At 52.5% G+C, this 27,889-nt stretch overlaps 2 protein-coding genes across 4 annotated transcripts in view; one reads left to right on the top strand and one right to left on the bottom strand.

Moving 5' to 3' along the window:
- Positions 1 to 8,482, top strand: part of Bmp1 (bone morphogenetic protein 1) — a 45,568-nt gene extending 37,086 nt beyond the window's left edge. For both annotated transcript variants that reach the window (XM_075948997.1, XM_075948998.1), the window contains 4 exons: positions 2,555 to 2,682; positions 3,052 to 3,265; positions 5,037 to 5,287; positions 7,773 to 8,482. In XM_075948997.1, coding sequence (XP_075805112.1) covers positions 2,555 to 2,682; positions 3,052 to 3,265; positions 5,037 to 5,287; positions 7,773 to 7,907 — 728 coding nt within the window. In that variant the 3' untranslated portion in view covers positions 7,908 to 8,482. The remainder of the gene's footprint in view (positions 1 to 2,554; positions 2,683 to 3,051; positions 3,266 to 5,036; positions 5,288 to 7,772) is intronic.
- Positions 8,483 to 14,278: 5,796 nt separating this feature from the next.
- Positions 14,279 to 24,882, bottom strand: Phyhip (phytanoyl-CoA 2-hydroxylase interacting protein). 2 transcript variants are annotated; one of them, XM_075949227.1, is made up of 5 exons: positions 24,747 to 24,882; positions 21,003 to 21,187; positions 19,564 to 19,738; positions 17,464 to 17,581; positions 14,279 to 16,297 (listed from the first exon to the last, which is right to left on the bottom strand). In XM_075949227.1, exons 2-5 carry the CDS (start codon positions 21,165 to 21,167, stop codon positions 15,763 to 15,765), a joined length of 993 nt encoding a protein of 330 aa, XP_075805342.1. In that variant the 5' UTR covers positions 21,168 to 21,187; positions 24,747 to 24,882; the 3' UTR covers positions 14,279 to 15,762. The 2 variants fall into 2 exon arrangements, with proteins under 2 accessions (XP_075805342.1, XP_075805341.1); XM_075949226.1 differs by lacking the exon at positions 24,747 to 24,882 and adding an exon at positions 21,296 to 21,527.
- Positions 24,883 to 27,889: the final 3,007 nt, after the last annotated feature.

The raw sequence follows: 27,889 nt of genomic DNA, 5'->3' as shown, positions 1-27,889 counted from the left end.
GTTCCAGGACTTCCAGAACTACACAAAGAAACCCTGTCTCAAAAACAAAACAAAACAAAAAGGGGGGGGGGTGTGAATTTTATCTTGGCTTATGCAGGGTTTGGTCTATGGTCACTGGACTCCTTCACTTTGAACTTAAGGCATGGCCAACCTCATGTCAGAGTTCATGATGGAGCCACAAGCAAACCTGCCCAGCTTATGATGACAGGAGGGGGTGGGGGAAGAGAGGCAGAGAAAGGCAGCAGTGATCAGGGACAAGAAGTACCCTTCAAGGACTAGTGAGGTGCTCTTCTTCCAACTTGACTTCACCTCCAGGAGTTTGTTGGTACCCAAGCATGAATGCATCCGTGGATTCACCTATTGAGACCCAGTGACATTCCAGAAGCTGTCTTGCTCCACTGGGGACATCTCTTGAGTGTCTAAGGGACATTTTAGATCTATATCATACACTGTCTTTAAGGGTCCTGTTACCGTCTGATCATGAATAGTGGCCATTGGTTTTTGTTTAGTTTTGAGACAGCATCTCACACCATAGTCCAGGCCAGCCTTGTCCTGACCTTGTAGCAGTGATCATCAGCTTTTACATGGTGTTTGGGAGGCCTTGCTCGGTGTGGGAGTCGGGTTACTATAGGTAGAGGAGGCATAGGCGATGAGAATGTGGTGGTAGCCAGATGTGTGGAAGATCATCTGGGAAGAAAAAGCAAGAGAAAGAACCAAGGTTAGAGGGCCTCCTGAGTTGGGGAGGGTGACTTCAGGAGCTCATGGGCTCCAGAGCTGGGGGAGAGTGGCCATGAGTCCTCCTTGGTGGAAGTGTCCCCTGGCTATTGGCAGCAGTGAACACCAGCTTCAAAAGGACAGTCCATTTTCACAGGGAGGCAGGGCAACTTCTCATAGGCCCCAGGATGGGAGGGAAGGAGAGGCAAGGAGGGTTCACATCTGAGGGCCTCATTCTTCAGGACTCAGAAGGGAGACGGGTCTGCTGCCAGGAGGGAAGGCTGTTGAGACAGTAGCTTAAGGAGGAGGCTGAAGTCTGGAACGGTTGCCGATAGGTGGAGGTGGTGAGCCGCAAAGGAATGAGGGTCTAAGGATCCGGGTCCTGGTGAAGCAGGACCCCGCAAATGGACTTTCTGTTTACTTATGTGTGTGTGTGTGTGTCGGGGAGGGCACATGTGGAAACCACAGTTGACATCAGGTGTCTTCCCTCAACCATTCTTCAGCATAGTTTTTGAGACAAGGTCTTTCACTGGACCTGTGGCTTGGCTGGACTAGATGGTCAGCAGGCTCCAGGGATCCTCTTGTCCCTGCCTTACCAGTGCTGGGATTTTAGGTGTGTGGTACCACACCTGGAGTTCATGGGTGCTGGGGACTGGACTCTCACATTTGTGTGGCACTTTATTTATTTGTTTGTTTTTTTGTTTTTGTTTTTTTCAAGACAAGGTTTCTCTGTGTAGTCTTGGCTGTCCTGGAACTCACTCTGTAGACCAGGCTAGCCTCTACCTCAGAGATCTGCCTGCCTCTGTCACCTGAATTTTGGGATTAAAGGTGCCACCCCTGCCTGGCTGGCAAGCATTTTATTGGTTGAGCCATCTCTCTAGAATCCTCTCCTTGTTTGCTTGCTTTGTACTGGGGATGAATTTAGAGCCTTACAAACCCCAGGCAAATGTTCTGCTACAGAGCTACATCCCAGATCTCTTTTTACTTTTTATTTTGAGGGGAGGTTTCACTAAATTGCTAGCTGAACTTGGATCCTCCTATCTAGGCCTTCCTTGTAGCTGGAATTACAGCAAATGCACCCAGGCCCAGATGAATGTGGTTTCTAAGGTAGAAGGGTAGGATGTCAGGTGACCAGACATGTCATCCAGCTGCAGAGGGGATCCAACTGATACTCTGGAGGAAGACAGACCTCTAGGTGGTGGATCCATTATTTTAATTCAACCAACCTCCTTCTGAAATACAGTTAATTCTATGGGCAAACATTGTACCATTTTATATGAGACTTGAGCATTGTGGATTTTGGCAGTTGTGAGGGGGATGCATGTTGGAAAAACCCAGCATGAGGTTGTGGGGAGAGATGGGAACGAGAACAACCCAGAAGGTCAGAAGCCACAGAGGACGTGATGGGTGAGCTGGCCCCTTGTCTGTTTCTGTCACCTGGGATGGAAGCAGGAGTGGAGCTTGGGGACAACTGAGTCAGATGCCAAAGTCTCCGGTGACATAGCCTCTTGCAGTGCACAGACGCTCCTGGGTGGCCAAGGGGAGGAGGAGTGTGTGACAGCTGGACAGAAGTGGTGTGGCCATGTGGTCACAAAAGGGTAGACAACCTCATCTGATGCACCTAGGGGTCCTAAACCAAGACGTCATCAGAAACCAAGTCAGCAAATTCTCCCCCAGCCTGGGTGACTGGATGAGGAGGACATGTGTGTCCTCCGTCCATTCTGTAAACAGAGGACAGGAGGCAGAGCAAAGAAGTGGGCAGGAGGAAGATGCCTTCTTCCCAGGAGACATCGGAGTTTGGGAGGTCCCTGGTGATCCCCTTCTGTCACTCATCCCACAGCCGGCTGCGAGCACAAGCTGACATCCAGCAGTGGCACCATCACCAGTCCCAACTGGCCCGACAAGTACCCCAGCAAGAAGGAGTGTACGTGGGCTATCTCCAGCACCCCTGGGCACCGGGTAAAGCTGGTAAGATACCACTTGGCACCCTGTATGGACACCCCGCTCTTCGCTATCGAGTGACCATTTGCTTCTGCCATCTGCAAAGACTTGTGTGAGTCCAAGGTGTTGACTGTAGACAGGGTGGCCTGATTGAGCCTCAGGGCCTACCCATCCCTGTGGAAACAAGTCTCCCTAAACAGGAGCCCCCTTTCTGAATATATTTTGGGGATGTCTCTGCCACTGCCCATTCATGAGTCCTCCCTCACCGTCATCCCACAGCCCCGATTGCTACCATAGTTGTACATGAGCTGGAGACTAGAGGTATAGAGGTTTAGGAACTCCTCTCAGCTGCCCTAGCCACGCCTCTAATCTGGACTCCTCTCTTGTATCCCCCAGACCTTCGTGGAGATGGATATTGAATCTCAGCCTGAGTGTGCTTATGATCACCTAGAGGTGTTCGATGGGCGTGATGCCAAGGCGCCAGTCCTTGGCCGATTCTGTGGCAGTAAGAAGCCCGAGCCCGTCCTGGCTACAGGCAACCGCATGTTCTTGCGCTTCTACTCTGACAACTCAGTACAGAGGAAAGGCTTCCAGGCGTCCCACTCTACAGGTGAGGCTGGCCTCCGCCTAGGTGATGCCCCTAGACTGATGTTGACTCCCATTAGGTACCGCATGTACGTGGCTGACTCTGGTTGCCAATCCTGGCCTTGAATTTACACAGGACCTTTGAAGGCCCGTAGAACAGAGCCCCGTAGCCCCAGGGCCAACAGTGTTCTGAGACACAGATCGCTGGAGAGAGCGCTGAGGCATGGGGGGAGAAGTCAGGGATTACAAAGGTCAGAAAACAGGGTATAGCGACAGTGGTCAGAGGAAGGCGTGGTTAAGGAACCTACAAATGGGGAGAGCATCCCTGATTGTCCCTACTGTAGCATGTGCCATAGCAGCCTTGGCCACACTCCATCCCTGGCAACGGGCTGTCTCTTTCCTTCTAGAGCTGTCTATTTTCAGGCAGCCTGCGTAAGCCATCGTTCTGAGTGCAGGTCCGAAAATGAGCCTAGCAGGAAATCCAGATCCCAGCCCTCCAGGAGCTTGCTCTGCTTGTTTATTTGACCGGGGGCATGTGGCAGTGAATCAGCCCTTACCCTGCCTGCCCCAGGAACTCATAGTTCAGCCGAGAGATAAGCCGTAGGCATGGATGATTACAGCCTAAGCCAAAACATGACATGGGCAAAAAGAACGGAACCTGACTCGGGGGAGTTGCTGGAGTCATTCCAGCTGGGGAGGGGGCAGAGCTCCGGCTCATGGTTCACACAGGTGGACCACTGTGTCACCTGGTCTGACTAGAGCAGGCGGGGGTGAGGGGGTTGTGAGGACGGCAGTGGGAACCATGTAGCGCAGAGGGAAGCTAAGCTAGAGGCCAGTTCTGAGAGACCCAGATGCAGACCAAGGATGTCAGTATCAAGTTTCCTTGTCTCCTGGTGAGTCCTGGGCATCCCAGAATTGGTAGGCCCACAGCCCTCCACCTTCCCATTTACGTCCATCCTAGCACAACCCTTGCCTAGCTCATCTCTTCCCCAGAAACTGAGCCTAGGTATAAGAGGAAGGCCAGGGACTTACAGACAAGGACCGTTGCTCCCATGGTGCTTTGCATGTCATTTCCCTTGCCTAGCACACTTACACAAACCAGAGGCTGGAACTCCATCAGTGTTTGACCCACAGTGGAATGCTGGGCTTTATTTGTTGTTGGTGGTTGGTTGGTTGGTTTCCATTTGTTTGGCTGTTTGTTTAAGCTTGAGTCAACACTTAAAAAAGTCAGCTCACGGGGGCTGGAGAGATGGCTCAGTGGTTAAGAGCATTGCCTGCTCTTCCAAAGGTCCTGAGTTCAATTCCCGGCAACCACATGGTGGCTCACAACCATCTGTAAAGACATCTGGCGCCCTCATCTGGCCTTCAGGCATACAGACAGAATATTGTATACATAATAAATAAATATTTAAAAAAAAAAAAAAAGTCAGCTCACGTACAAATGTATAGCTTTTCTCTGTAAGTGTACAGTCTGACAGTGCTGGGCCATGTTCTTCCATGACAGCCCTCAGCTAGGACACAGGAATAATTCCTTCTCAGGCAAAGCTAACCTTTCCCAACACCACTGTTCAATGCAGCCTCTTCCCCGGGTCTCACCCTTGGAGTGTCTCCTAGCCTCCTCCTTTGGTCTCTATCCGGAGGTGGCATAACAGGGCATTTGCTTGAGGCTCGGCCAGATGCCGCCTCTCACTGACCACATGGCATCGGTACCGGAATTTGTCTCTGTGGTTCAGGGTGGTTCTGTAAATATTGTCTTCTCATCAGTGACGGTCAGTCTTGCCGTTCCTCCCCTGCAGAGTGCGGGGGCCAAGTGCGGGCAGATGTGAAGACCAAAGACCTTTATTCCCACGCCCAGTTTGGCGATAACAACTACCCTGGAGGGGTGGACTGCGAGTGGGTCATCGTGGCCGAGGAAGGCTACGGTGTGGAGCTGGTGTTCCAGACCTTCGAGGTGGAAGAGGAGACCGACTGTGGCTATGACTACATGGAACTCTTCGATGGCTACGACAGCACAGCTCCCCGACTGGGGCGCTACTGCGGCTCTGGGGTGAGCACCCCCCTGGCTCCTGACCTCCCATTGCCTTCCAGCTCTTACCCTAATCCCCTGCCTGGCCCTCTGCAGACGCTAATATGCTAAACCTGGGGGCACTTACAGAGACTATCACGCCTTGGGCTATCCTGACCCAGGGAACCGGGGGGCCTTTCTAGGTGGTGTCAAAGTTTTCACAACTCCTGGCCTGGGCCCCACCCTGACCTCTGCTCCCTCAGGACCAGTTTGGTCTGGCCTGCCTAGTCGAACGTACCTGGCAGTGGGAAGTGATAGGGTTCTCCCTCAACCACACAACGCTTGACCCCACCACCTGCAGTTTCCAGGGCTTAATTGGGGTGTGGGGATGGGGCAGAAATTAGAGCCTGAAACACAAACAGGGGCTGTGAGCAGTCGCTCTAACTAGACTGTCGTCTGTCCCCTGGTGAGAGGGCCGTGTCCTAAAGGCCATTGCTGCTGTTGCTATCCAAGCAGGCCTTCGGGGTTGCTTCAGATTCTGTGTAGAGGGTAATTTGCAGAAGCTGTGGGCACAATCACTTTGACTGGTTTGTAAGAAAAGCCACGTCTAGCATGTAGATGCATTTACTTTCCTCCCAGTAACAAATTAGGGTCTCGCGCTCTCTCCTCTCTCTCTCTCCCTCATCCCCTCTCCCCTCTCCTTCCTCTGTCTTCATCTTCTCATCCTTTCCCATTTCCCTCACACGCATCCACACACACATGTCCATTCTGATGCAGGCCCTGGCTCCTGCCCTCCCTCTTCTTTTGCTGCCCCCAGAGAAGGTTAAACTTCCCTGGAGCCTCTCAGCTGCCAGGCCCAGCATCAGCTGAACCTCCCTTTAGGGCAGTGGTTCTCAATCTGTGGGTCGTGACCCCTTTGGGGGTTGAACAACCTTTCACAGGGGTCACCTGAGACCATCAGAAAACACAGATATTTATATTAAGATTTATAATAATAAGGAAAATTACAGTTATGAGGTAGCAACAAAAATAATTTTGCGGTTGGGGGGGTCACCACAACATGAGGAACTGTATGAAAGGGTTGCAGCGTTAGGAAGGGAAGAACCACTGCCTTAGAGACTGAGCTTCAGCCTAACATGAGCAGCCAAGGGGGAAAGGGCTGTGGGAGGAGAGGCTATGTGTAGCCTCAGCCTGGCTACCCAGGCTCTCTGGCATCCCTGGCTGGCAGGTGAGTGCCTCCTCCCTGCCTTGTCCCTTCCTTTTAGTCATAGAGCAAATGAAATGTCATCGGGAGGCTCTTCCAGGAATGTCCCCAGCTTGGGGCCTGCAGAGGGGATGTGGGAGAGGAACCCAGACAGGCTTCTTGGCACAGTTACTGGAAATATCTTCAAGACTGTCGGGAATTATTCCTTCTAGGATTGGGGGGCCAGGGCATAAAGCCACCTCAGAAGAACGTTGCCTCTCTTCCTCAGTCCCTGGCCCCCCACTTGAGGCAGCTCTTCAGAGTCTGGAGTCAGAGCAAGAAGTTGGGTCTAGAAGGAACCAGGGCAAGAGCAGAAATAGGTGGAGGGCAGCAGTGCCCACGTCTGGGCTCCCTGCCTAGCCAGGTGGGCAGAGAAGAGCGCTCCCATCTTCTCTAAGAGGTGTACACTTACAATCCCGGGGCCAGAGAAACAGGCAGGCAGACGCCTGGGCTCACTGGACAATCACTCCTTGGCAAGTTCCAGACCAGTGGGATCCTATCTCATCAATCAATTAATTAATTAGTTAATTAATAATGGACGGTATCTGATGAATGACACCCAAGGCTGTTCTCTGACCACACACACGAGTAAGTAAATAAATGAATAAATAAACAAATATAGGAATGGCTGACTCTGAGCTGAGTGTGGTGAGTTTGTTTTGTTTGGAGGCAGAGTGTCACTGTGTAGCCCTAGCTGGCCTTGAACTCAAAGAGATCCGCCCGCCTTTGCCTCCTGAGTGCTGGAATTAGAGGCCACTCTATACCTGCCCAGCTCTGATCTTACACCAAGCTGCCCTTTCCAGATTTCACTTTAAATTCCTAGTAGCATGAAACTCTGCTTCATTTTTTTAAGAAAATATTTTATTTTTAACTGTGTGTAATGGCGGGGGTTGGGGGCTTGTGCAATACCTAAAGAGGCTAGAGACAAGGGCATCAGATTCTCTGGAACTGGAGTCATACATGGTTGTGAGTCACCCATTGTAGGAACTGAACTCAGGTCTCCTAGAGAACAGGAAGTGCTCTTAACTGCTGAGCCATCTCTCCAGACCCTCATCTAGCTATAAAGAGACTATATATATATATATATATATATATATATATATATATATATATTATTCTCACTAGAGAGCCCAGACTGCTCTCCTTCTGGTTCTATTTCTTAAGTGCCAGGATTACAGGCACACACCATCCTGCTTCATGGGGAATCTTGAGATACTGAGGACCTCTGGCAGGGAAGACAGCAGCCCCATCCCAGCTCCTCATTCCCATCTTTCTCCCTGGCAGCCTCCTGAGGAAGTGTACTCGGCTGGAGATTCTGTCCTGGTGAAGTTCCATTCTGATGATACCATCTCCAAGAAAGGCTTCCACCTGCGGTACACAAGCACCAAGTTCCAGGACACACTTCATAGCAGGAAGTGACCGCCCCTGCATGGCAGCAGGAACTGGGGTCCTGCTTCCCTTGGTCACCCAGACTGGACAATGGGGGTGACAGGCAGATGGTGACACATCGTCCCTCACCCCCAGGCACCAGGACCTACAGGGCCAATGGGCCAGGTGTCATTGGGAGATAGGGGAATCGGACTCCTGACAAGCCAGTTCCCCAGAGCCTCCCATCAGAGGGGCCAGGGAACCAGAGCTTTCACCAAGACACTTGAAGTGACCATTCCTCCTTGGGGCCTCGCCTGGGGCAAGACAGTCTCTGTGCAGGACCCTGCTGCCTCCCTGCCGACTCTGCACACCGTATTGTGTATAGCCGGTAGCCCTAATCTTCATTGTACCGTACATTTCCTGCCCCTTCTCCAGCCTCAATTTGATTTTATTTTGAACCCCCATTTCCATGTTCCCAGGGGCACAAATATCTGTATCCCCTTGGAGCTATACGGTGGGGAGTTGGAGAGGAGGGAGTGGATAAACAAGACAGGGCTTCTCTTAGGCCCACAGGCTCATCAGCCACACTAGGGCACCCCAGCCAATAAACAGAAAGTGTTACAGCCAATACCCTGTGCCAGATGTTGTCTGCGATGTGGGGACATGTGGATTCTTCCAGATGTGTCAGTTTGCTGGGTGTCTGGAGCCAGTATGGAGCCAAAACACCTGGTTTTGCTGGCTGGCCTTCTCTCTCAAAATTCCAGGACTCCTAAGGGTGTGATTTCACACTGAAATGAACACACACACACACACACACACACACACACACACACACACTACTTATAGCCCTCCCACACAACAGGAGTAGAACATTCTATAAAGAGGCTGTCTGGGGGAGGGAGGAGGCATATAAAAGAGGTTTAGGGTATGTTTGTCCATCTGGCTTTTCTGTCTCTTGGTCTGGGGAGGGAGGGGTCTGTGAGAGTGTCTAGCTGGCATGCCCACTAGAAGTGGGAAGACCCACATTGACTAAGTTAGATCCATTCCTGACCCGCAGAGGCTGGGTGCCAGCGCCAGGAATCCTCTCTCTCTTTGGAGAGGAAAGTCAGGATGGTTCAGTAGTCACTGAGTAAACATTCCAGCCTGGGCCCCTCTCCCCAGGCGACAAAGGCTGCTGTCTTGTCCAGTCTCCTCCTCCCTGCTATTGCCAACGGTGAAGCCCAGACCGGAGCCTGGAGAAGCCAGAAAAGAGCCGTACCCCCTCCTTTCTGAGACTTCCCTAGGATTTCTGACTGTATCTCACAGAAAGCAGGACACGGCTTTTCTTTCTGTTCTGGCTATATACCCCAATTCTGGAGCAAGCCAGTAGCTTGCCCTGAGGCAGGACTCCCTGAGATGCTAGGATTCTTCCATCAGTTCCAAGCTCCTCCCTGTGGCCGATACAGACACTCTACCAGGCCACCTGGACCCACCCCTAGGGAGCAGCATGGCATGATGGACCTCCTATAGGCCTTTTATGCAGAAAGCCGTGGTAGAATGTAGACAGGCACCCAGGGCCTTCCAGAACACCAAATACTCCCCTGCCAGCCTAAAGCCATGCCACCCCCTCAGACAAGGCTACAGACGAGGCTCTGGAGACCTTCATGCATACAGGAGATGCCCAGAGGTCATATCACTTATCCCTAATCCCCCTCCTGTGGTGAGTTAAGCCTGTAGGGCCATGAGCAGAACTCAAGAGCTTCCGAATGATGGGAGCCACATGGCATCTCCCAAACCCTCTGGTCACCTACCAACTTCGCAATGGCTCCTCCATGACAATATGTAATCATTGGTCCCAGTTCTCTCTACCAGCCTTCCAGGTTCTTGTGAAATCCAAAGGAAGGCAATTCCAGTTCCTAAGGCATATGCCCAAAGGAGCCAAGAAGGTCACAACCTTGTCTAAGCTCAGACTTCCAGCCGCTGAGACTCATCAGTGCTCCACTTTGGTGGTGGAGGCAGCTGTGTGTGTGGTGTCTGGTGAACAACCACAAGATGACTAAAGACAGATGACCTACCCATGCAGCTGCCCCAGCAGAGCATCATAGCTTACATAGATGTAAGCATCACACACTTAGCTTTCGTCTAGGACCAGAGCCACAGCCTTGGCTCCTAAACAAGTGTGTGAAGTGGGTGCAACCTGAAGACCATGGAGTAGGTCCTTGGAGCGGTTTCAGGGTTATCCGTCACTGCTGAGATGAGAAGTCAGGGGACGAATCCGGATGCCCAGATGTTCACCTCCAAATGCTTGTGATCGGGCAATGGCAGCTGAAGCATGAATGATGAGAGGTGAGGGAGGGAGGAGGGGCTTTGAGGACAGAATGCCAAAGTGAGGTGGTGGGAGAGGGCGAGATGGAGAACAAGGCTCTCCTCCTTACGGTGTTGGAAGCTATTCCAGGAAGTGGAAACATTTTGGGGATGGTCTTTTGTTTGTTCTGTTGTTGTTTTTCGCTTTTCCAGACATGGTTTCTCTGTGTAGCCCTGGTTGTCCTGGAACTTGCTCTGTAGACAAGGCTGGCCTTAAATTCAGACATCTGCCTGCCTCTCTGCCTCCTGGGTGCCACCACACCTGGCTCATGGAAGTGTTTTTTAAGAGTTGATAAAATCACAATGCTCCCCAGTACAAGCCTACCCTCCCGCCTAAACACTTAGCAATCTGAACTAGGTCAGCTCCAGTGCAGTATACGCGATGCTGTGGCTGAGGAAGGCCCAGTGGCTCCTCCACTGTCCCCCAGCTCTGAGTGAGTGTCCCCAGCGCCCAGATACCAGATGATGGAAACATCAGGGAGAAGGCCCATTTCACCTCCACTCCTAGAGTCAGGCGGAGAGAAACGAGCTGCAGAGCCTTCCGCCCGTGTTATCCGGGAGCACATCTCATCTTGGCAGACAGGCCAGCACAGCCGGAGGACAGCTACCTCTGTGACACTGACCAGGTGCTCCACGCTGGTTGTCTGCTCCCTAAACCTACCCACCCGCTGACAGCTCCCTTGCTACTACAGAGACAGTCAAGAAACCCCAACATACAGACTCTAAAGCCACCAAGATGCAGGCTAGGATGCAGAGGCCCCTGGGATCCTTTCAAGGAACCGAGGAGGACCCACCGTTGCCTCGACTGTCAAACCAGGAAGGTTGGGAGGTCAACTCTGCCCCTCACTTTCATTTTTACCTCCCTCCTTTCCTCTCATGCGTCTCAGAAGCTGAAAGGTTCCGAGCTTCAACACCAACAGCCCATTTTTGGACCCTGGTTCTATCACTGGGTGCCTGTGCAAACCCAGGATGACTCAGTCACCCTTTCTGAGCCCCAGCTGTGTCATACTGCCATGCTAATGATAGAACACCTGCCCTGCCACGGTTATAACGAAGGAGGGAAGTGACCTCTGAGCACAGCCTGTCACTGCGCCTAGCAAAGAGGAGGTTCTTAATGATCAGGCTTTCTCTGCCAAAGAGCTCCCCATCCCAGACAGCTCTCTATTCCTGTTCTGAAAACAAACTTCTGGGTATACCGGTTTCCAGTTAGATACCCTGAACTCAAGGCAGCTCTTCCTCTGCCAGAAGGGGAGCAAGCATGCTTAGCCCGCAGCAAAACGGTGCCTGTGGGGCAGCAAGGACATATTTCTGGCCAGCTGGTGGCCTTTCTGGGTACCTCCCAAGTTCCGCCCTGTACTTGATTGTCCCTACGCACAAGGCGGATTCTGGAATCTGTGAGAAGTTTGGCTGCTCCGGTTTGCAAACAGTGATGCCTGCCTTGGAGAATTGGGGGGAGAGGGCAGCCAGGTGTTCTCCCCAGAGTGCCACGAGCCACCCCACTGCCCGCCCCCCCAACCCAACCCAAGCTCCTGACCAGAGCTGCTGCTCCTGCCTGACGCCCTCCCTGCCCCCATCCCGGAACATCTGGTTCCAATCTTCTCCAGATGCTGCGGCCACACTTTTATGGGCAATCACCTCAGCTCGGCTTCCTAAATCAGGCCATTCTCCATTTCAGGGTACAGTCCCTCTTTGTCCCTTTCCTTGGGACCTCAGCTACCTCTTTTCCTAGCCGAGAGAAGTCACAAACAGAAGACAGAGGAAATTCCGGAGCCCGTAGAACTGGCTTTCTGCTCACTCCGCTCTGGCAGGCGGAGCTCTTTTCCACCAAGGACTAAAAGTACAGATACTGGCCAGGGAGCAAAGAGGAAGCAGGGAAGTTGGGTGCACAGTAGTGCAGAGGAGAATATGGGGGTCATGTGTGCCTTGGAGGGAAATGGGTACGACCATGCGTTTGTGCCTGTGTCATGTACAGGGGAGCGCCTACCTATATATAACCCTGAGCCTAGCCTTCAGTTCCCTTTCCACTCAGCCCTGGAGACAAACTAAGGTCCTTTAGCCGCAATCCACCTTGGACCTCCTTTGCTTCCTCCAAAGCCAGTGCCAGGGAAGGGGTGTGCATCCATCCCTATGTGGATGGTGTGTATGTCTGTATGCATCCCCTTTTCCTGGGTCAGATGGACCCTAAGCGAGAAAGAATCCCAGCACAGCCTGGAGTGGGTGGTTTGCCCACCCTCTCTGCCGGGTACTTACAGTCCAGGGTCGCTCATGCGCTGGGAGTGCCCATCCAGACAGAGAAGGAAGCAGGCTTACTTCTGTTCTCTACCCCTGGCCCCCAGTATGAGGACTGTGAGTCAGTCCCTCTTTCCAAGAGACCCAGAAGGTCTTTCAAAAGGACAGCTGAAGCCCACCCTTCTTAACGACTTGAGAATCCACACTGCCCAGAGGCATCCTTCAACCCTGGGCTCGCTGCTACCCACTCCTTTAAAATAAGCCTCCCTGTGACATTTGTAACTCTATAGCCCCCCCTGGCGTCATTCTGAAGCTAGGCATGTGGTTGGTTAGCTGGAAGAACAGTGGGAAGGGTCACTAAGTGGGAGACAGCCCCTGCCTGAGTCTTTCTAATTGTCCCACTCATAAACTGATATACTCTCAAGAAGGCAGCCACGGGGGCTCCGAGTGGAATGTTCCCATTTTTGAATTCCCATAGACACGTGCAAGCCTCTAAACTTCTTTGTGCCTCAGTTTCCCGAAGTGAGGTAGGAATACCGCGCCATGTAGACCAACCCAGCTGCTGTGTGGAAGTCCTTCCTCAGCCGGTGCCCGCACAGGAGGCTCTCGGCGGTGGTAAACTGCCCTTGGGTTTTCCTTTCTCCCAGAGCGGCCAGGCCCCATGACACATGTAAACCTGGCCCTGACTCAGGCAGGGCTAGTGCTGGTAAAGTACCTCCGACAGTTCTGGAACATTTCCACTGCAGCTGAGAACCATTTTAATAAGCCTATAATAATAGGCACAGAGGTGACTCAGATCTGCAACCGCGGAGTCCTGCCAGGGAGGAGGGGATACAGGGCTCTCGGGAGAGGGGAATCCAGCGGCACCTGGGTCTGAGCCATGGCAGGCTGTGGCAGTAGGGAGGACTCATCAGGGTACAGGGATTTTAGGCACACATTCCCTAGACACCCCAGTGCGACATCTGGAAAGCACGGGGAGGGAGTGAGACGAGATGATCTCCGAAGCTGTTTTCACGGGTGAAGCCGTGCCTGTCATCCACTGTAGGATTCGGGCTCACTACTGGGGCAGTTCCAGGTGGCCTCAGGTGGCATACCCATGTGACATCCCTGGTGGCTACAGCAACTCAACCACTCCGTTCATCTCTCTTCCATCTCGAAGAGAGGCACTACCATATTGCCCTGCATATACCCCAAACCCAAAGTTCATATCGAAATTCAACTCCCAGTGTTGGGTTGAGGTGGCATTGCCTTTCACGAGGATGGAGTCTTAGAAATGGAATCAGTGCCCTGACAAAGGAGGCTGGAAGGTGGACTGAGCTGTGGTTCAGTAGAGTGCTGGTCTAGCGTGCAAAGAGCCCTGCATCCAGTCTCCATGTCCTTATAGATCCTAGCACCCTGGAGGCAGAAATAGGAGGATCAGAAGTTCAAGTTCAGCTCACATAGGGAGCGGGAGGCTGGACTGGACTAATAACCCTAGCTTTTGAAAGGGGGGCCTGCTGGAGATATGGGTCAGCAGTTAGCACCCAGGTTCGAGTCCCAGCACCTACATGGTGGTTCACAGCCTTTAGAGCTTTCTTTTGGACGGGTACTAGGCAGGTATACGGTGTACTGACATACACATAATTTTTTTTAAAAAAACTTAAAGGCTAAGGAAACTATTCATCCCTTCCATCATAGCGGGGGTGTGGGGTGTTCAGAAAGAAGGCAGAGATGGCTGTCTGTGCATCAGAAAACAGGCCCTCCCCAGATATCGAGTCTTGGTTTCAAGAACGGTGAAAGAAAAGGTCCTGTTATTTGTAAATCTGTGGTGTTTCACTGTAGTTGCCTGAATGAACCAAGACAGATGGAGCCCTTGGGCCATGGTGGTTTATTGATGCACATGGCAAGCACAGCACAGGAGGGTGTGCCCCACCCAGGGACAGAGGACAAGGCAGCAGGCCACGCCTACAGCAGCGCTGTCAGCAGAGGGAGGGGGGCTTAGGGGTCAGATCCTCTTGTACACACATTTCCCAGGATCCCAGACCTCCTGTGCCATCCCAATGAGGTGCTTGCTGTCCACCAGCACCACCTCTGGAGACCAGCCATTCACCTGTCCCTCAGAGGGATGGCCCTGTGGGCCTGCCAGCTCCTCTGTCCTTCACAGAAATCCAGCGGCCTGTGTGTCATCTGTCACCTCTGAAAATGTGACGGTGACGTTGCCCTCCCTGTACTCTACCTGCCCACCTGCCTGCCCACTCTCACCGCCCTCCTGACCCAGACAACAGCAGGAACAAAATGAACACATGGGAAACCGTGTGTGTGGTGGTGGTGGGGGACTCATCAAGAACTCCCCAGGGGAGCAGCCCAGATAGGGCAGGAGGTGGCGTGACGGAGAAGCCCACAGTCGGGCTCACACACAGCACAGAACAGTCATGATTCGAAGGCAGAGCGGGCAAAGGAGCGAGCAAAATGCACAGCTGGGCAGGGGGTGCCAGGGCTCTGCGGGCCACACTTGGTTCTCTGGCTCTGTCAGACCCATCAAGACACGAGGTGGCCCACTTCTGGCTGAGGACTAGGTCTCGGGGTCTCCTTCCCCCTCCTCGACCCCAGCAGCTGTTTTTTTTTTCCTTTAAGCCCTTCTCCCTGAGCGAGGAAGAAGGTTTGCCAAGGAATATATCATCCCCAGACAGAAGAAAGTAAAATCTCAAGAGCCCAGAGCCCTCCAAACTAGGAAACGAGAGAGGGTACTTTTCCGGAAAGTGGGAGGGTATCTTAAGCGGGCCGGTGACAGTGACAGAAAGGATGGACAGTTCTCCCATGCGGGAAGAGGGCTCTGGGGGTGGGGAGAGGAGCAGCCAGGGTGAGACAGCAATGCAGGAACTTATTTATAGAGGGAGGGTCCTGGCCTGGAGGAGTCAAAGACCTGGGGCCCAGCTGAGTAGGGAGGGGGCTGTCTGGGGTGGCCCTGAGTGGGGTGGGTGGGGCTAAGAAGGAGGTGCCCCACAACTTTCTGCATCTATATGGAGGCCAGGTTACACACGGGCTTTGGCCCAGGAGACAGGGAGGACTCTGGGAGATAGAGGCCTGCTTGAGGCCCAAAAACAGAAGAGGAAAAACAGAAAAGGAAGTCATCTCCTGCCGTGAACCGACCCCCACCCCAAGTCCACCAGGCCTGAAATGGGCCATGCTAACAAGAGGACTACCTTCTGTGGTCGCCAACAACGGGGTGGGGGAAGGGTAGATGGACAGAGTGGAGGGAGCAGGGGGAGGAAGAGAAAGCCAGCTCCCCAAACCTAAGCCACACATCCCCGCTCTCTTGCCATCTCTCCCCAGGCCGCCAGCTCCCCAGGAGTCCCTAGCGGCCCACGCTGATGTTGCAGGTCTTGCAGCTGGGATCTTTCTTGGCATCGGCAGTGGACAGGCTCATGAGCTGGTGCCCGCTGATCTCTCCCAGCGTGCCCAGGGACAGGTCGACAGGCTCGGTGTAGATAATCTCCAGGATGAGGTCCTGAGCGTGGCGGAAGATCAGCTCTCCGTCTTCCACACTGCAGGTCAGGAACTTGTTGCAGGCAATGTCCAGGAGTGGCAGCCGGTCACGACAGAAGCGGTCCCCCAGGGAGCCCTTGGGTGCCAGTACCAGGATGGCATAGTGGTAGGCTGTGTACATACAGTAGAAGTCCGCAAAGTAGAGGTTGGTGCTGGGGTTGAAGAGGCGCTGGGCAGGGATCTGGAAGCGCCAGCGGCCATAAGGGGAGTCCTGTGGGGGCTGGCCTGTGTTGAACTCCGTGTTGCAGCTGAAGAAGACGCCGTGCAGCATGCCACTGGTTGGGGAGCCGTGGCTGCCACTGTTGTCCTTCAGGTAAGGCTGCAGCACGTTCCCGCAGTGGGTCCTGCCCACCCGGGAGGACAGCCAAAGAGAAGGGGAAATATCATGGGTTAGCCCTGCTGGAACCTGGCTGCAATGTGTAGCTGAGCAGAGAACGAGCCAGCCCGACTCCAGCAGTTCTGTTAGCCTGCAGCCTCCACTAATCACAGACATGAAGTCCTTTCATGCTGTCTCCCTCGCCAGACTGGGAGGATGAGAATCCTTAGTCTATGTGCCCTGGCCCCCAATAAGCAGCCGGGCGCAGGTGGGTATCCCTTGTCTCTTTCATTCTGAAAAAAAAAAGAAGCCTAAACAGGCCCACTGCCTCTTCTTTAAGAGAAGTACCAAAGACTCCGGTTCTTTACTGTTTTCTTAGGGCAAGGGTGGGGAACGCCCACCACAGCTGCCAGAAATGATAAAGACAGTAACTATGGCAGATTGCCCTGACCTAGCTTAGAAGGACATAGACTTGAAGCCGCGTCAGCAGACGTGGGGGAGGGTGGACAAGACCTCGTCCTGGCTGTCCTGAGAGACAAATGACTTGCCAGCCCTTGGTGCCTTAGGCTCAACATCAGTAGGCTGAAGTACTAGAGCTGGTCTGTCTGTCTCTTTCTCCCCCTCTTCCCTGCTCCCCGCCTCTCTCCTCAAAAGAGAGCAATGTACACGTGAGCCACTGACAAGTAAGTCTGAGGCTACACTGGTGGGTCACGTGGGTGGGATCCTCCAAGCCCTGGCTTTTGGCTTCCTACCTGCCTCTCATCAGTATCCTATAAGATTTCCCCAAAATGCTTCTCTGGAGCCTCTGAGAGCTAGCCGGCTAAGATTCCCCAGAGCTTTCTGTGTTCAGGCGCCTTTCATTTGGACTTCTTGCCTGTGCTCCTGGGTCCTGAGATGGAGAGAGCTAATGCACATGACAGACTCCAGTGACTGTCCCAGAAGGTGGGGTCATACCTAGAACTTATTTCCTGACTCTGCCAGCAGGGTTCTCTGCCAGGAAGCCCTACTTCAACGTCCTTGATCCTTCCTTAGCCCCAACCTTAACGTAGTAGTCTTTTTTTTTTTTTTTTGAGATAAGGTCTTGCTGTGTGGCCCAGGCTGGTCCTAAACTTGCAATTATACTTCTGCCTTGGCATTCTGGGATAGAGGAAGAGCCGGGAAGGGAGAAGCCCTAGCCGGTCTGTCTTGCCCTACCTGGCATGCTGGAAGTACTCCTTGTGATGGTTGCGGTAGAACACGGAGAAGCGGAGCATGCGGCCAGCGATCTGCTCAGCCTTCTCCTGCAGCTGGGCCAGGTGCTCCTTGGCATAATCTGTAAAGAGTCCGGGCAGGGTGAGATGAGCAAAAGATCCACTGCAGGATGGCAACTTCTTCCTCTTTACACCACCCACCAAGCCTGCAGGCAACCTCATCCTCTGGACCAACAGGGGAGCTTCTGCAATAGCCTGGACTCAGATGAGACAGGCCAGCTGGCCTTGACTGGGAACATGAAGAACTGTTTGTTGTCTGTTCTCACTTCTGCGGCAGCATTGCCAGACGCTCAGGGTCCTCTGAGTCCAGAAAGGACAGAGGAATGCCTGTCATTATACCAGGGGCTCCGAGACTGCCATCCCGGTGAAAAGAGGGCCAAGAGGAAAAGTAAAGACTTGAGAGAGAAAGTACCAGGGTGAGAGCCTACTCCACAATTAGTGTGGCTGCTAACTGTGGTTCTAAGTGGGGGCTGAGGAAGAATTAAAGCCTGGGCCTCAGGTGAGCGTTCAGGAAAGAGGGGCTAAAGTACTAGCTGTCTACCTGAGCCTCTCTATTTGGGAGAAATATAAAGGGCTTATACCAGGACAGGAAAACTGCCTTGAGACTGGACCAGGGGCCTTGGGAACTGCGCAGAGTGGTTGGCTACACAGTGTCTTGGAACACATTAGAGGAAGGTGGTTTTTCCTTATGGTAGCACTGAAGGTGCCCTTTCCTTGCGATAGCGCCACGGTTCTGTGTGCTTGGTCTCTGGAAAAGGTAGGGTAGACCCAACTACACCAATCACAGATCTTCAATTTAAATTAAATACCCACCGCATATGCAGTTCGGGGGCAGGGGCAAACCAAGATGCCTCTCCTAGGAGGAGCAAGAGTGCTGTTTGGTACAGGTACGGCAACTCAAGGAGACCAGGGGCACAGAATTTGGCAGAGGATGGAGCCAGCAGCCTTGGAGGCCCCAGGGCAGGGAATGTTCTCTGCCCCTTCCTTGTGACAGAGAGCAATCTGGAGCAGATCACACATGGACACCAAAGGGATAGAATATTCTGGGGCAGCTCCTTGGCTATCGGTGACAAGCATATACAAGGTAGTGTTTGTTCAGGCTAGAATCTGTGAGTGAGGCTCTGCCTAAGAGACCTTACAAGACCACCAGATGGGAACCATTTTTCCAGGCTAAGGAGATACTCAGGATAAGCAAAATGTTACTGAGCTACCAAATGACAAGCGGTAGACTATTGGTGACCAAATGGTCTTGCCGATATTCAGGTAAAAGAAATAAGCCAGTCCCCAAAGGACAAATACTTTGATCTCATCCATACAAGCCACCTTGCAGAGTCAAAGATCAGAAAGACAGAACAAACACAGGTAGGCATGACCCAGAGGAGAGGAAATGGGAAGTGAGGGCTCCTAGGGTATAGTGTTCTAGCTTTGCAAGATGGAGAAGTTCTAGAGATCGGATGCACAATCACAATATAAAACCACTTAACGCTTCTGCACTTAGAAACGGTTCAGATGGCCAGTTTTATGTTACATCTATTTACCACGATGACAAATACATATTCTTGGGACTGAAGGGATGGCTTATCCGTGAGGAGCATTTGCTACTCCTGCAGAGGATAGGAGTCTAAGTCCCAGCATCGGCATAGGGCGGCTCACAACCACCTGTAACTCTAGTTCCAGGGGATCCAACACTCTCTTCTCATCTCTGTGGGTACTCAAATGTATGTGTGCACACACAAGCACACATGCACACATAAAAATAAAGTTATATATATGTATATATACATATGTATATATATATATATACATATATATATTTCCCTTGAAAAAAGCCAGAAAGTAGTTCCATTCCTCATGCAGGTGGCATTGCCAATGTGTAGAGTATGCATCTGTCTAGGCAGACTCCCCTCTGGCTTAAGCATAACACCCAGGGTGCAGCAGATGTTTCTGTGTATGCTAGGCTAAGATGAAGAGTCCCTCCCACCCTGGCCCAACAAAGCCAGATGTGTTACAGGGGCAGGGTATTCATGCACCATCAGGGTCTCACCTCCAGTGCAGAACTCCACAGTCTCACTCCAGCCAGACACCAGGTACTCCCCATCGCTCTGCTTCACCGCTGTCTGCACGGCCACACTGTATTCTGTACGGGGACTCAGGAACCAATGGCCTCTCACTGTCATGGGCAGAGGCACTGCTTTGGCCACGAGCTTGGTGGGGACATCCTGAGGAGAGGGGTACAGATGGAGAACCAAATATCAGTCTTGAAGTCACATCCCATCTTGCCATTATTCCGGAATCCCACTCCCCCAAAACATCTCTCCTCTTCCTCCCAAGGAGGATCGGAGTTTCAGAGACTCCACGGTTTTGTGGCCCAACCACCATCTCCCTGAAGAGGCAAGCAGTAGCTTGAAGCTACCTCCTTCAAGCCCCATGATGCCCCATTCTCTTGAGAACTAAGGAGAAAGACCACTAGGGAGGAGGGCCCCAAAGTTGAAGGTGGCAAGACCTTCATTTCTGAGGGAGACTTTGAGAAATCTGCACACTGCAGTGCTGTCTCCACGGCAACAGCAAATGCTGGGAAGCCAGGGAGGAAGAGAAAAATATGCCTTATTCTTTGGGGGGAGGGCCAAGGGGATGGTGTGGAACATTCACGTCACCGTGGCAACTGGCCTGCCAAAAGACACCCAGATCTGGGGAGCCAGATTCAGAGAGAGAGAGAGGGAGAGAGGGAGAGAGAGAGAAAGAGAATAAACGACAGAGAAACAGAAAGAGAGAGAGAGGGAATAAGGGAGAGAGAGAGAGAGAGAGAGAGAGAGAGAGAGAGGGAGGGAGGGAGGGAGGGAGAGAGAGAGAGAGAGAGAGAGAGAGAGAGAGAGAGAGAGAGAGAGAGAGAGAGGGAGAGAGAGAAGTGCGAGCGCCCACACCAAGGCTGTCACCCTGGGAGTCAGATCCTTCATGCTGAACTCTCCCCAGCCTATGCATACAGCTGGAGAAGATGTGAGGTTCCCTCCCACCTGCTCCTATGCTAGCTTTTAACCTGGGGAAGGGACACACTGAAGAGCATCCTTCTACGTGTCTTTCTCCACCTAGGAAATAGATTAGCAGGCAGGGATGCAGCAGAGAATACCTAGGACTGTGTACAGTATCACATACCCAGATGAAAGGCGCCTACATAGCTCACCCAACCACAAGTATGACCCGCAAGTCCTGTGCTGAAGTTCCAGCCATGGGGAATAACAGCGTTGGCACGCCTGGTACCAAACAGCATGAAAACATCTCTCACGGAGTCTTTTCAACAGCTCTACAGGGGTAGTGTGGTCATCCCATTATTACCAAGGAAGGCACTAAGGCTCAGAAGTGACCCTTGGCAAGATGACCCCATAAGAAGAGTCAGGAATTTGGCCAGGCATCTACCGCATCCCTATTTGTCTGCTTGCTTCCACGTAAAATAGGAGCGGGGAGGGTATCAGGACGTCTTTTACTCACCCGGTGTTTGAACTTGTTGGAATTCTTGTTTTCCTTCTTGTTGAGGTCAATGAAATAATGGGTGACCCTCTCCAGGTCACTATCTTCCATGGCCCAGGAGATACGGAAAGAGTCACAAGTGATATTGTTGATCTCGATGCTGTGGGGGGTGGACAGCAGTTCCATGGTCCCCTCTGGTGTGGATCCTGTGGGGACCGAGAGCCAGAAGAAGGATTAGCATCTCCCTCCCATCACAGGGCTTTCTGGAATGTGCTGCTCCCATCATGCTTTGAGAGGTGGAGTCTCTCGCATACCCATCGAACGCCCCCTGCCTCATCGAGGTGATTGAAAAGATTGCAAGGGGGGCTAGCCTGGATAGGAGGGGCCCGAGGTGAGACGGGATAGCCTCTGGAAGGGGCTCTTGGCTCTCCTTAGAGGGTCCACAGAGCAGACGGCACCTGACAGGTGGCAGAGGCAGTGGGAACGCTGCAAACACTGGGCAGGGACAGATTTGCAGCAGATGGAGCTGAGGAGGGAGGGGCCCTTAGCCAGCAGGCGTGAAAAGAGAAAGGGTGGGAGTGGAGAGGCTCGGGAGGAGGAGGTACACAGGAAGCACCTGCTGAGGGGCAGAGGCCTGAGGGTTGAGGCAGGTGGCAGGTCAGGGGCAGCCAGAGTCCACAGGTGCCAAGACCCTGTGGCTCTGGCCTCACTCCTCCCGAGAGTGACTAAAGCAGCTAGGGGCCCTGCTGTGGAGGGATGGAGGGACAAACGCTCTGGATAGATCTCTGGTGGGTGGGGGCGGTATGGGCCTTAGCCTGCTTTAAGCTCTTTTTGGTCCGTTACTTTGACGTGCAGTTTCTATTTTCACAGATTCACTTGACTTTTTTTTCTTTCCTTTACTTCGTTCTCTCTTCTCTTCTTTTCTGAGAAAAGATCTTCCTATGCAGACCAGAGTTTGAACTCACTATCCTCCTGCCTCAGCCTCCCAAGCGCTGAGATTGGGAGTGTGTGCTTACTTCGCTCTTTTAAAGAATTCCTTTTGGTCTTTTTGAGGCAGGTTTTCTCTGTGTAGCCCTGACTGTCCTGGGACTCTGTAGACCAGGCTGGCCTCCAACTAAGAGATCTGCCTGCCTCTGCCTCCTGAGTGCTAGGATCAAAGATGTGTGCCACCGCCCCCGGCTTAAAGAATTGCTTTCAACACTGACATCTATTGGGGGCCAACAAACCGCTAACATCTCACTCAGTCTGGGGGATATATAGGCACTGTTATCCTCCTTATTCATCCCCAAAGTTGAGGATGTTGATATGTCCACACAACCTGCAAATTACTTACACTCTGGAGGCTGAGTTCTTTCTTACGGACTAAGGCTGTGTGTGCACGTATAGTGTGTACATGAGCTAAAACCGTGTTCCCACTGTTTACTTTTCTCTTCCTTTTGTATTGAATTTTCCTTTGCCTCTTACTCCCATTCCTTCAGGTCTACCCCGACTTTGTGCCCTTTGGGCATGGAAAAGACTACACCATTATCTTTCTTTACTGTGCTTAACCGGGCTAGAGTTAGCTGGGCTTGTCTACAGCCTGGTTCTCCCAGGAATGGAGCACTTGGGGGGAGACACAGAACTGCGGGTGGACTCGCTCAGGGTCTTTCCTGGCTTCTCTTCTGCAGCCTGTCACCCAGCACATCTCCCCAGCACCTCCGTCTCTGCCCTCATCTTTCTTCCCCTTCTCTTGCCCAGGAGCTAAGGTGAGGGCACCTTGTGCCTGCAAAATCAGGTACTTTTATTTATAGCTCCCAGAAAAATCCAGCCCACATTTCCCTGTCAATTAAGCCTGCTCCAGAGCCCGGCACCACTAAATTAATCTGTGGACTGCCTGGAAGGCAGGTACAGGGAGGAGTGCGGGGAAGGTTGATGGCCTCATCTGCCCAGGTGTTCCCCAAGTCCAGTATTATCTTAGCTTCCCTCCCTGCAGCCAAATGTTCCTGTCTTTATGCATAGGAAAATGATGGTCAATGAACACGGGGATGCTACCAGGTCTCTGCCAAAAACGAGACAAAAATGGGACGGGGTATCGGAAACAATGCTACAATAATACTTCTGTACGTAATTTTGGAAAGAGGTGTGGAGCAGCAAGAGATTAGCAATGCCTTGGATCCTGACAAGAAGCTTCGGAGGGAGCTTTCTGTACCCATGAACATGAGCACACACTCCCACCTGAGCGCTTGAGTGGCTCCCACCTACGTGGGATCCAGCCTACGCCTGCCCTGAGCAGGCACCTGTCCCTGCCTTGATCCTTCCTCACTTTTCGAGTCTTCCCAGAGGCAAGGGCAGCTTTGGTGGTGGGTGGAGATTCCAGGCCAGGTGCTTGCTCACCCCTTTTCCTCTCCATCTCTGCGAGAGCGGCACCCCACCCTAGCCTAAGGTCTGGGAGAGTAGGAACAACCGACCCTGCCAGGGCAGCCAGCCAGCATGGACGAAGGGCGGGTGTCAATCCCGCTTCTGTACACCCAGATGCCTAGGGAAGGGCAGCCTGTGAGGGACGGGTTGCGGCAACACCCTAGGAACACCCACACTCCCATGTGAATCCACCCTAAGCAAGCATGTACACACCCCCACGCAGGCAGGCATGCACGCACAGACACATGCTCAAGGGGTGCCCACACTCCTCAGCACACGCCTCCTTAGACATCCTCACCTACGCATGGATGTACCCTCCTCCACCTGGCACATTCTAAGAATGTCCCAGTATTTCCCCTTCAAAAAGCTGCTGCCTTCATGTCAACGGACACACGTTCATGTCCACAGGCTCATACATACCCACATGCGTGTGCCCCTCAGCATCACAAATCATATCTGGGGAAAAGAGGAAGCCACGGGCACCAACACATATGCAACGCTGCCTCCCCCAAGAAGGCAAGCAACCCACAAGACTGCCTGTTCACACATGTACATTCAAACACACGTCAATCCTTGCCTGGATCCTGATATTCCCCACGGAGGTTCCAAGACACAGACTTTGAAAACATGTTTGCCTCTGGCCACGTTGGCCTGCCTGCTTCTTCACAGGCCAACAGGTTTGCACACCTACTCAAGTTTGCCCACAAACAGAGGTTTGTGCCCACACTTCCCACCTACCCACCTCGGCTTGCCCCAAGTTGCCCCTCCCGGGTAGAAACAGCCTGGTTGCTACAGTACTCCCTCAGCATGCACTCCCACCCACACGACAAGTGACATGTCCACCCCCTAAAAATACTGCCTCTTGGGGCCCCTGCCCACATATGCCCACAGGCTACTCAGATAAACGCTGCCCCCGCACACACGTACCCCACGCGCAAAAATGTTCGGAAACATGTCATAAGCCGGTCAGAAACCCCAAAGGAACTGAACTGCGTGGAGACAGACCTACCTACGCAAGCTAGCCTATAGCCTCCTCCCAACCATGCAGACACGTTGTACACACTGGGGCCCCTTCCCCAAGCTCATTCCAAAAAGCCACTGGCATGTTATACATAGGGAAAGCTCCCCCACCCAGCTGAACCTTTTGGCATCGCCGGCTGCGCAGAATGGTCACGGGGTAACTAACTGTGTCGCCCCGGAGACCAGATCCAGCTGTTAAGCTCTTTGCCAAGGACTTAGGGGAAAGGGGACAAGGTCGCCAGGCCTGGCAACCCAGAGGGACAGCCAGGACAGCTGTGGGACCCTGGTGGCTACAGCTCTCAGCCTTTCAGGGTACGCAGGATGGTTTGGGGGAAGAAGCGCACTTACCTGGCTTTAGCCGGCCCTGCAGAGGGAGACTTGGAAGAGAAGGAAAGGCGAGACCTCTCTGTAGATGATGAGCTCCCCACGCAGGGGACAGCAGCCTGACGCCTAGGTCACAGGCAGCGGGGCTCGCTCGCTTCTCTCTGGGCTATCGGGGAGGCTGCTTCCATGCCCCACAGGCAACCACTCCTGTCAGGCTCTGCAGCTACCGCTACTGCCCCCGGCAAGAAGACCAAGAAGACAACGTTGCTCACAGGCAGCCCAGCGAGTGAGTGCACTAGAAGAGAGAGGCAAGAGCGAAATCAAAGCAGCGTGGAGGAGAGAGAGGCAGAGAAATCGAGAAGGAACGGGAGAGCCAGACCGAATCTGGCTCCACCAATGGGATCAGAGGCTGCTCAGCGTCAGGTGATAACAAGCAAGCTTGGTCCCTGCTCGCCCAGGCTTGTGGGAGGGGGAAAGGGCAGAGGGTCCCCGGGGAGCTATACAGATGTCCTTGGAGGCAGCAGCTGTGGCTTCTGCCACATTTTCCCCGTTCTTCCAGGACAAGATGCCTCCCGAAGTCAATCAACACACCCCCTCCTTGGAAATCTGGGGCTTAAATGCAGCCCCCAAACTTTAAGGTGCTGGGATAGGGGTGGAGCTTAACCCAAGGGCTCGGAGGCTGGGTAGGGGAAGGGTCCCAAAGAGGTAGGTGAACTGGCTTGGAGGGACCTTATCTTCAGTCTAGGTGATCTCCTAGGGCATCTTCACCGATGCCACGGCTCCATTTTCTTACCAACTCTTATCAAGAGAAACCAGCCAGCCCCATAGCTTCGGAGACTCTGGAGTGTCCAGGGAGAATCTTCTAGCTGCTTAAATGTCTCCAAGGAGTGGGAGAGAGGCGTTGTTAAAAAAAAAAAAAAAAGGGAGGGATGCACAGAGGCAAGAATGTGGGGGGTGGAAGGAGACACAGAGCTTTGAGTGTTCTTATCCCTTACCACCCTCCAGGCTCGAGGTCACCAAAGAAAACCCCAGAGAGACTGCAGCCAGAAGCTGTCTCTCTGCAGGAGGCTTGTCTATCACCAAGACCTGAGGACAGCTGGCAGTTCCCAAAAGAGCAGTCAAGGAAATTTGATGGAAGCAACAGTGACCAAGAGTTGATAGTGTGGTGAAAAGCCCAGGTTTTGTAGTCTGATGGCAATGGAAACAGCTCCATGGTTTTCTAGTTGGGTGACCTTGGACAAGTGACTCTGAGCTTCAGTTTCTTCATTTGTGAAGTGGGATGATAATACAGGTTTATTGTTATTGCGGAATGAGATCATTATGTAAATCATTTCACTCTGGGCTTGGCACCTGAGAAGTGTCTGTCAACCAGTCAGAGTTGCTATCTTTCTCATCGTCGGTGGCAGTCTCTGCCCTGCAAAGTACCCAGGTTTCTAGGGGAGGTAGGAAGGACGTTTAGAGGGTACACTTTGATAATAAGGAGCCTCTAGTTGACCCTTCTGCATCTACGGATACAAGCAAGGATCAAAAAGATGTTTTTAGGCGCTGGAGAGATGGCTGAGAAGTTAGAGCACTTGCAGAGGACCCAAGTTCTATTCCCAGCTCACAATTATTCCGACTCCAGCTCTTGGGGAATCCCATGCCTGCTTCTGGCCTCTGCTGACACTGTACACATGTGGTGCTGCCATACAGCAGTTTCCTAGGAGCTCAAAGCAATTCCATCCTACAGGGGAGCTCCTTTAGCAGGAAGGTAAACAACTCCAAACAGCTTCCGGAAGTCCCTGAAACTGACCAGATTCACTAGGGGCCCTCCCTGCCAGAGTAAACAGTAAAAACTGAGAGCCTCTCAGAGGAATGAAGCTGAGCTGCAGAAAAGAAGACCGGAGCAGCTGTGTGGAAAAAAAGCAGAAACCAGCTGAGCCTCTGGAAGAGATGTAGACCGACAGAGAGACCTGGAAAGGACACTCACTCTCCAACCTGCTCAGCAGCCTGCAGGCTTTGTAAGTTGTGTTGCATATTGGGGTGGGCTTTGGTGGTGCAGCTGTCTTTGAGTCATTTCTGCCCCTGTAAGTAACCCTTCACCCATATTCCCAATAAAACTCATTGGTTCACCAAGTTGGACTTTGGTGGTATTCGTACTTTGGTCTCTCATGAGCTCCCAATCTGGATGTATGTGTTTTGTCTTCCCATGAAAAGTTTTGCCACACACAACAGGGGCAACAGACATACATGCAAGCAAAGCACCCATCCACGTATATAAAGATAAAATTTCAGACATTTTCCCATATTGGTTTGTGGTGATGAGGCTTTTGCTCAGTTGGTAGAGAGTGCTTGAGTATTTGCCCAGAATGCACAAAGCTCTCCCCAGGAGTGGCAATGCACACTTGTAATCTAGTCCTTAGGGGGTAGAGGCGGAGGAGGATCAGAATTCAAGATCATCCTTAGTGGGTCTGAAGCCAGCCCGAGCTACGTAAAATTTGGTTTAACTATGTTGAACATGTGCAGAGTTTTATTTCTTAAACCTCATATAATATTTAGATTACATTAGATAGTAGAAGTAAATTGTGGGGATACACATAAGTTGCACGTAAACTCCATGACATTTTTATGGAAAGTACTTGAATATCCTCTTGTTTGGGTATCTGCGGAGATGTAGGAACCAACCTCACCAGTGCATAGAGATGGTGTCTGGCTAAGCTCTGGATACAGATAAGTATTCAGAGCAGGGAGAGAGGCCGACTCCTAAGCACAGAGGAGATGGCAGCTGAGAAAGGGTGACCGGGTGGAGAGGGGGTGACCTGGGGACAGCCGATGCCACTTGACCTCAGAAAGCAGAAGACATGAGCTGAGCATCAAAGGACATGCATGGAGAGGGACTTGGGGGGGTCTGTATTTATTGCCGGTAAGGGTCAGAGAGGGTGCCAGACAGAATGAAGTATCCACGGGGTGTAGAGCCAAGCAGAAGCCAGGCCTGCCTTAAATGGGCGTGAGAACCCGAGCGAGTCTGGTCAGATCATGTACCACAGAATGTGGAGTGGTGTGTCACACAGGCAGGATTAAGCACCCCTTTGGCCAAACACAAGGCCCTGCCCCTCACACACCCACACTAAGATGTTGAAACTCAGAAGAGATTTGAGACATCGCCAACCAGTCAGGGACAATTTCAG

This window comes from Microtus pennsylvanicus, chromosome 15 (assembly GCF_037038515.1).
Source record: "Microtus pennsylvanicus isolate mMicPen1 chromosome 15, mMicPen1.hap1, whole genome shotgun sequence".
NCBI classification, from domain to species: Eukaryota; Metazoa; Chordata; class Mammalia; order Rodentia; family Cricetidae; genus Microtus; species Microtus pennsylvanicus.
The sequence above is the reverse complement of the archived record's forward strand: the minus strand, read 5'-3'. Positions and strand labels throughout refer to the sequence as shown.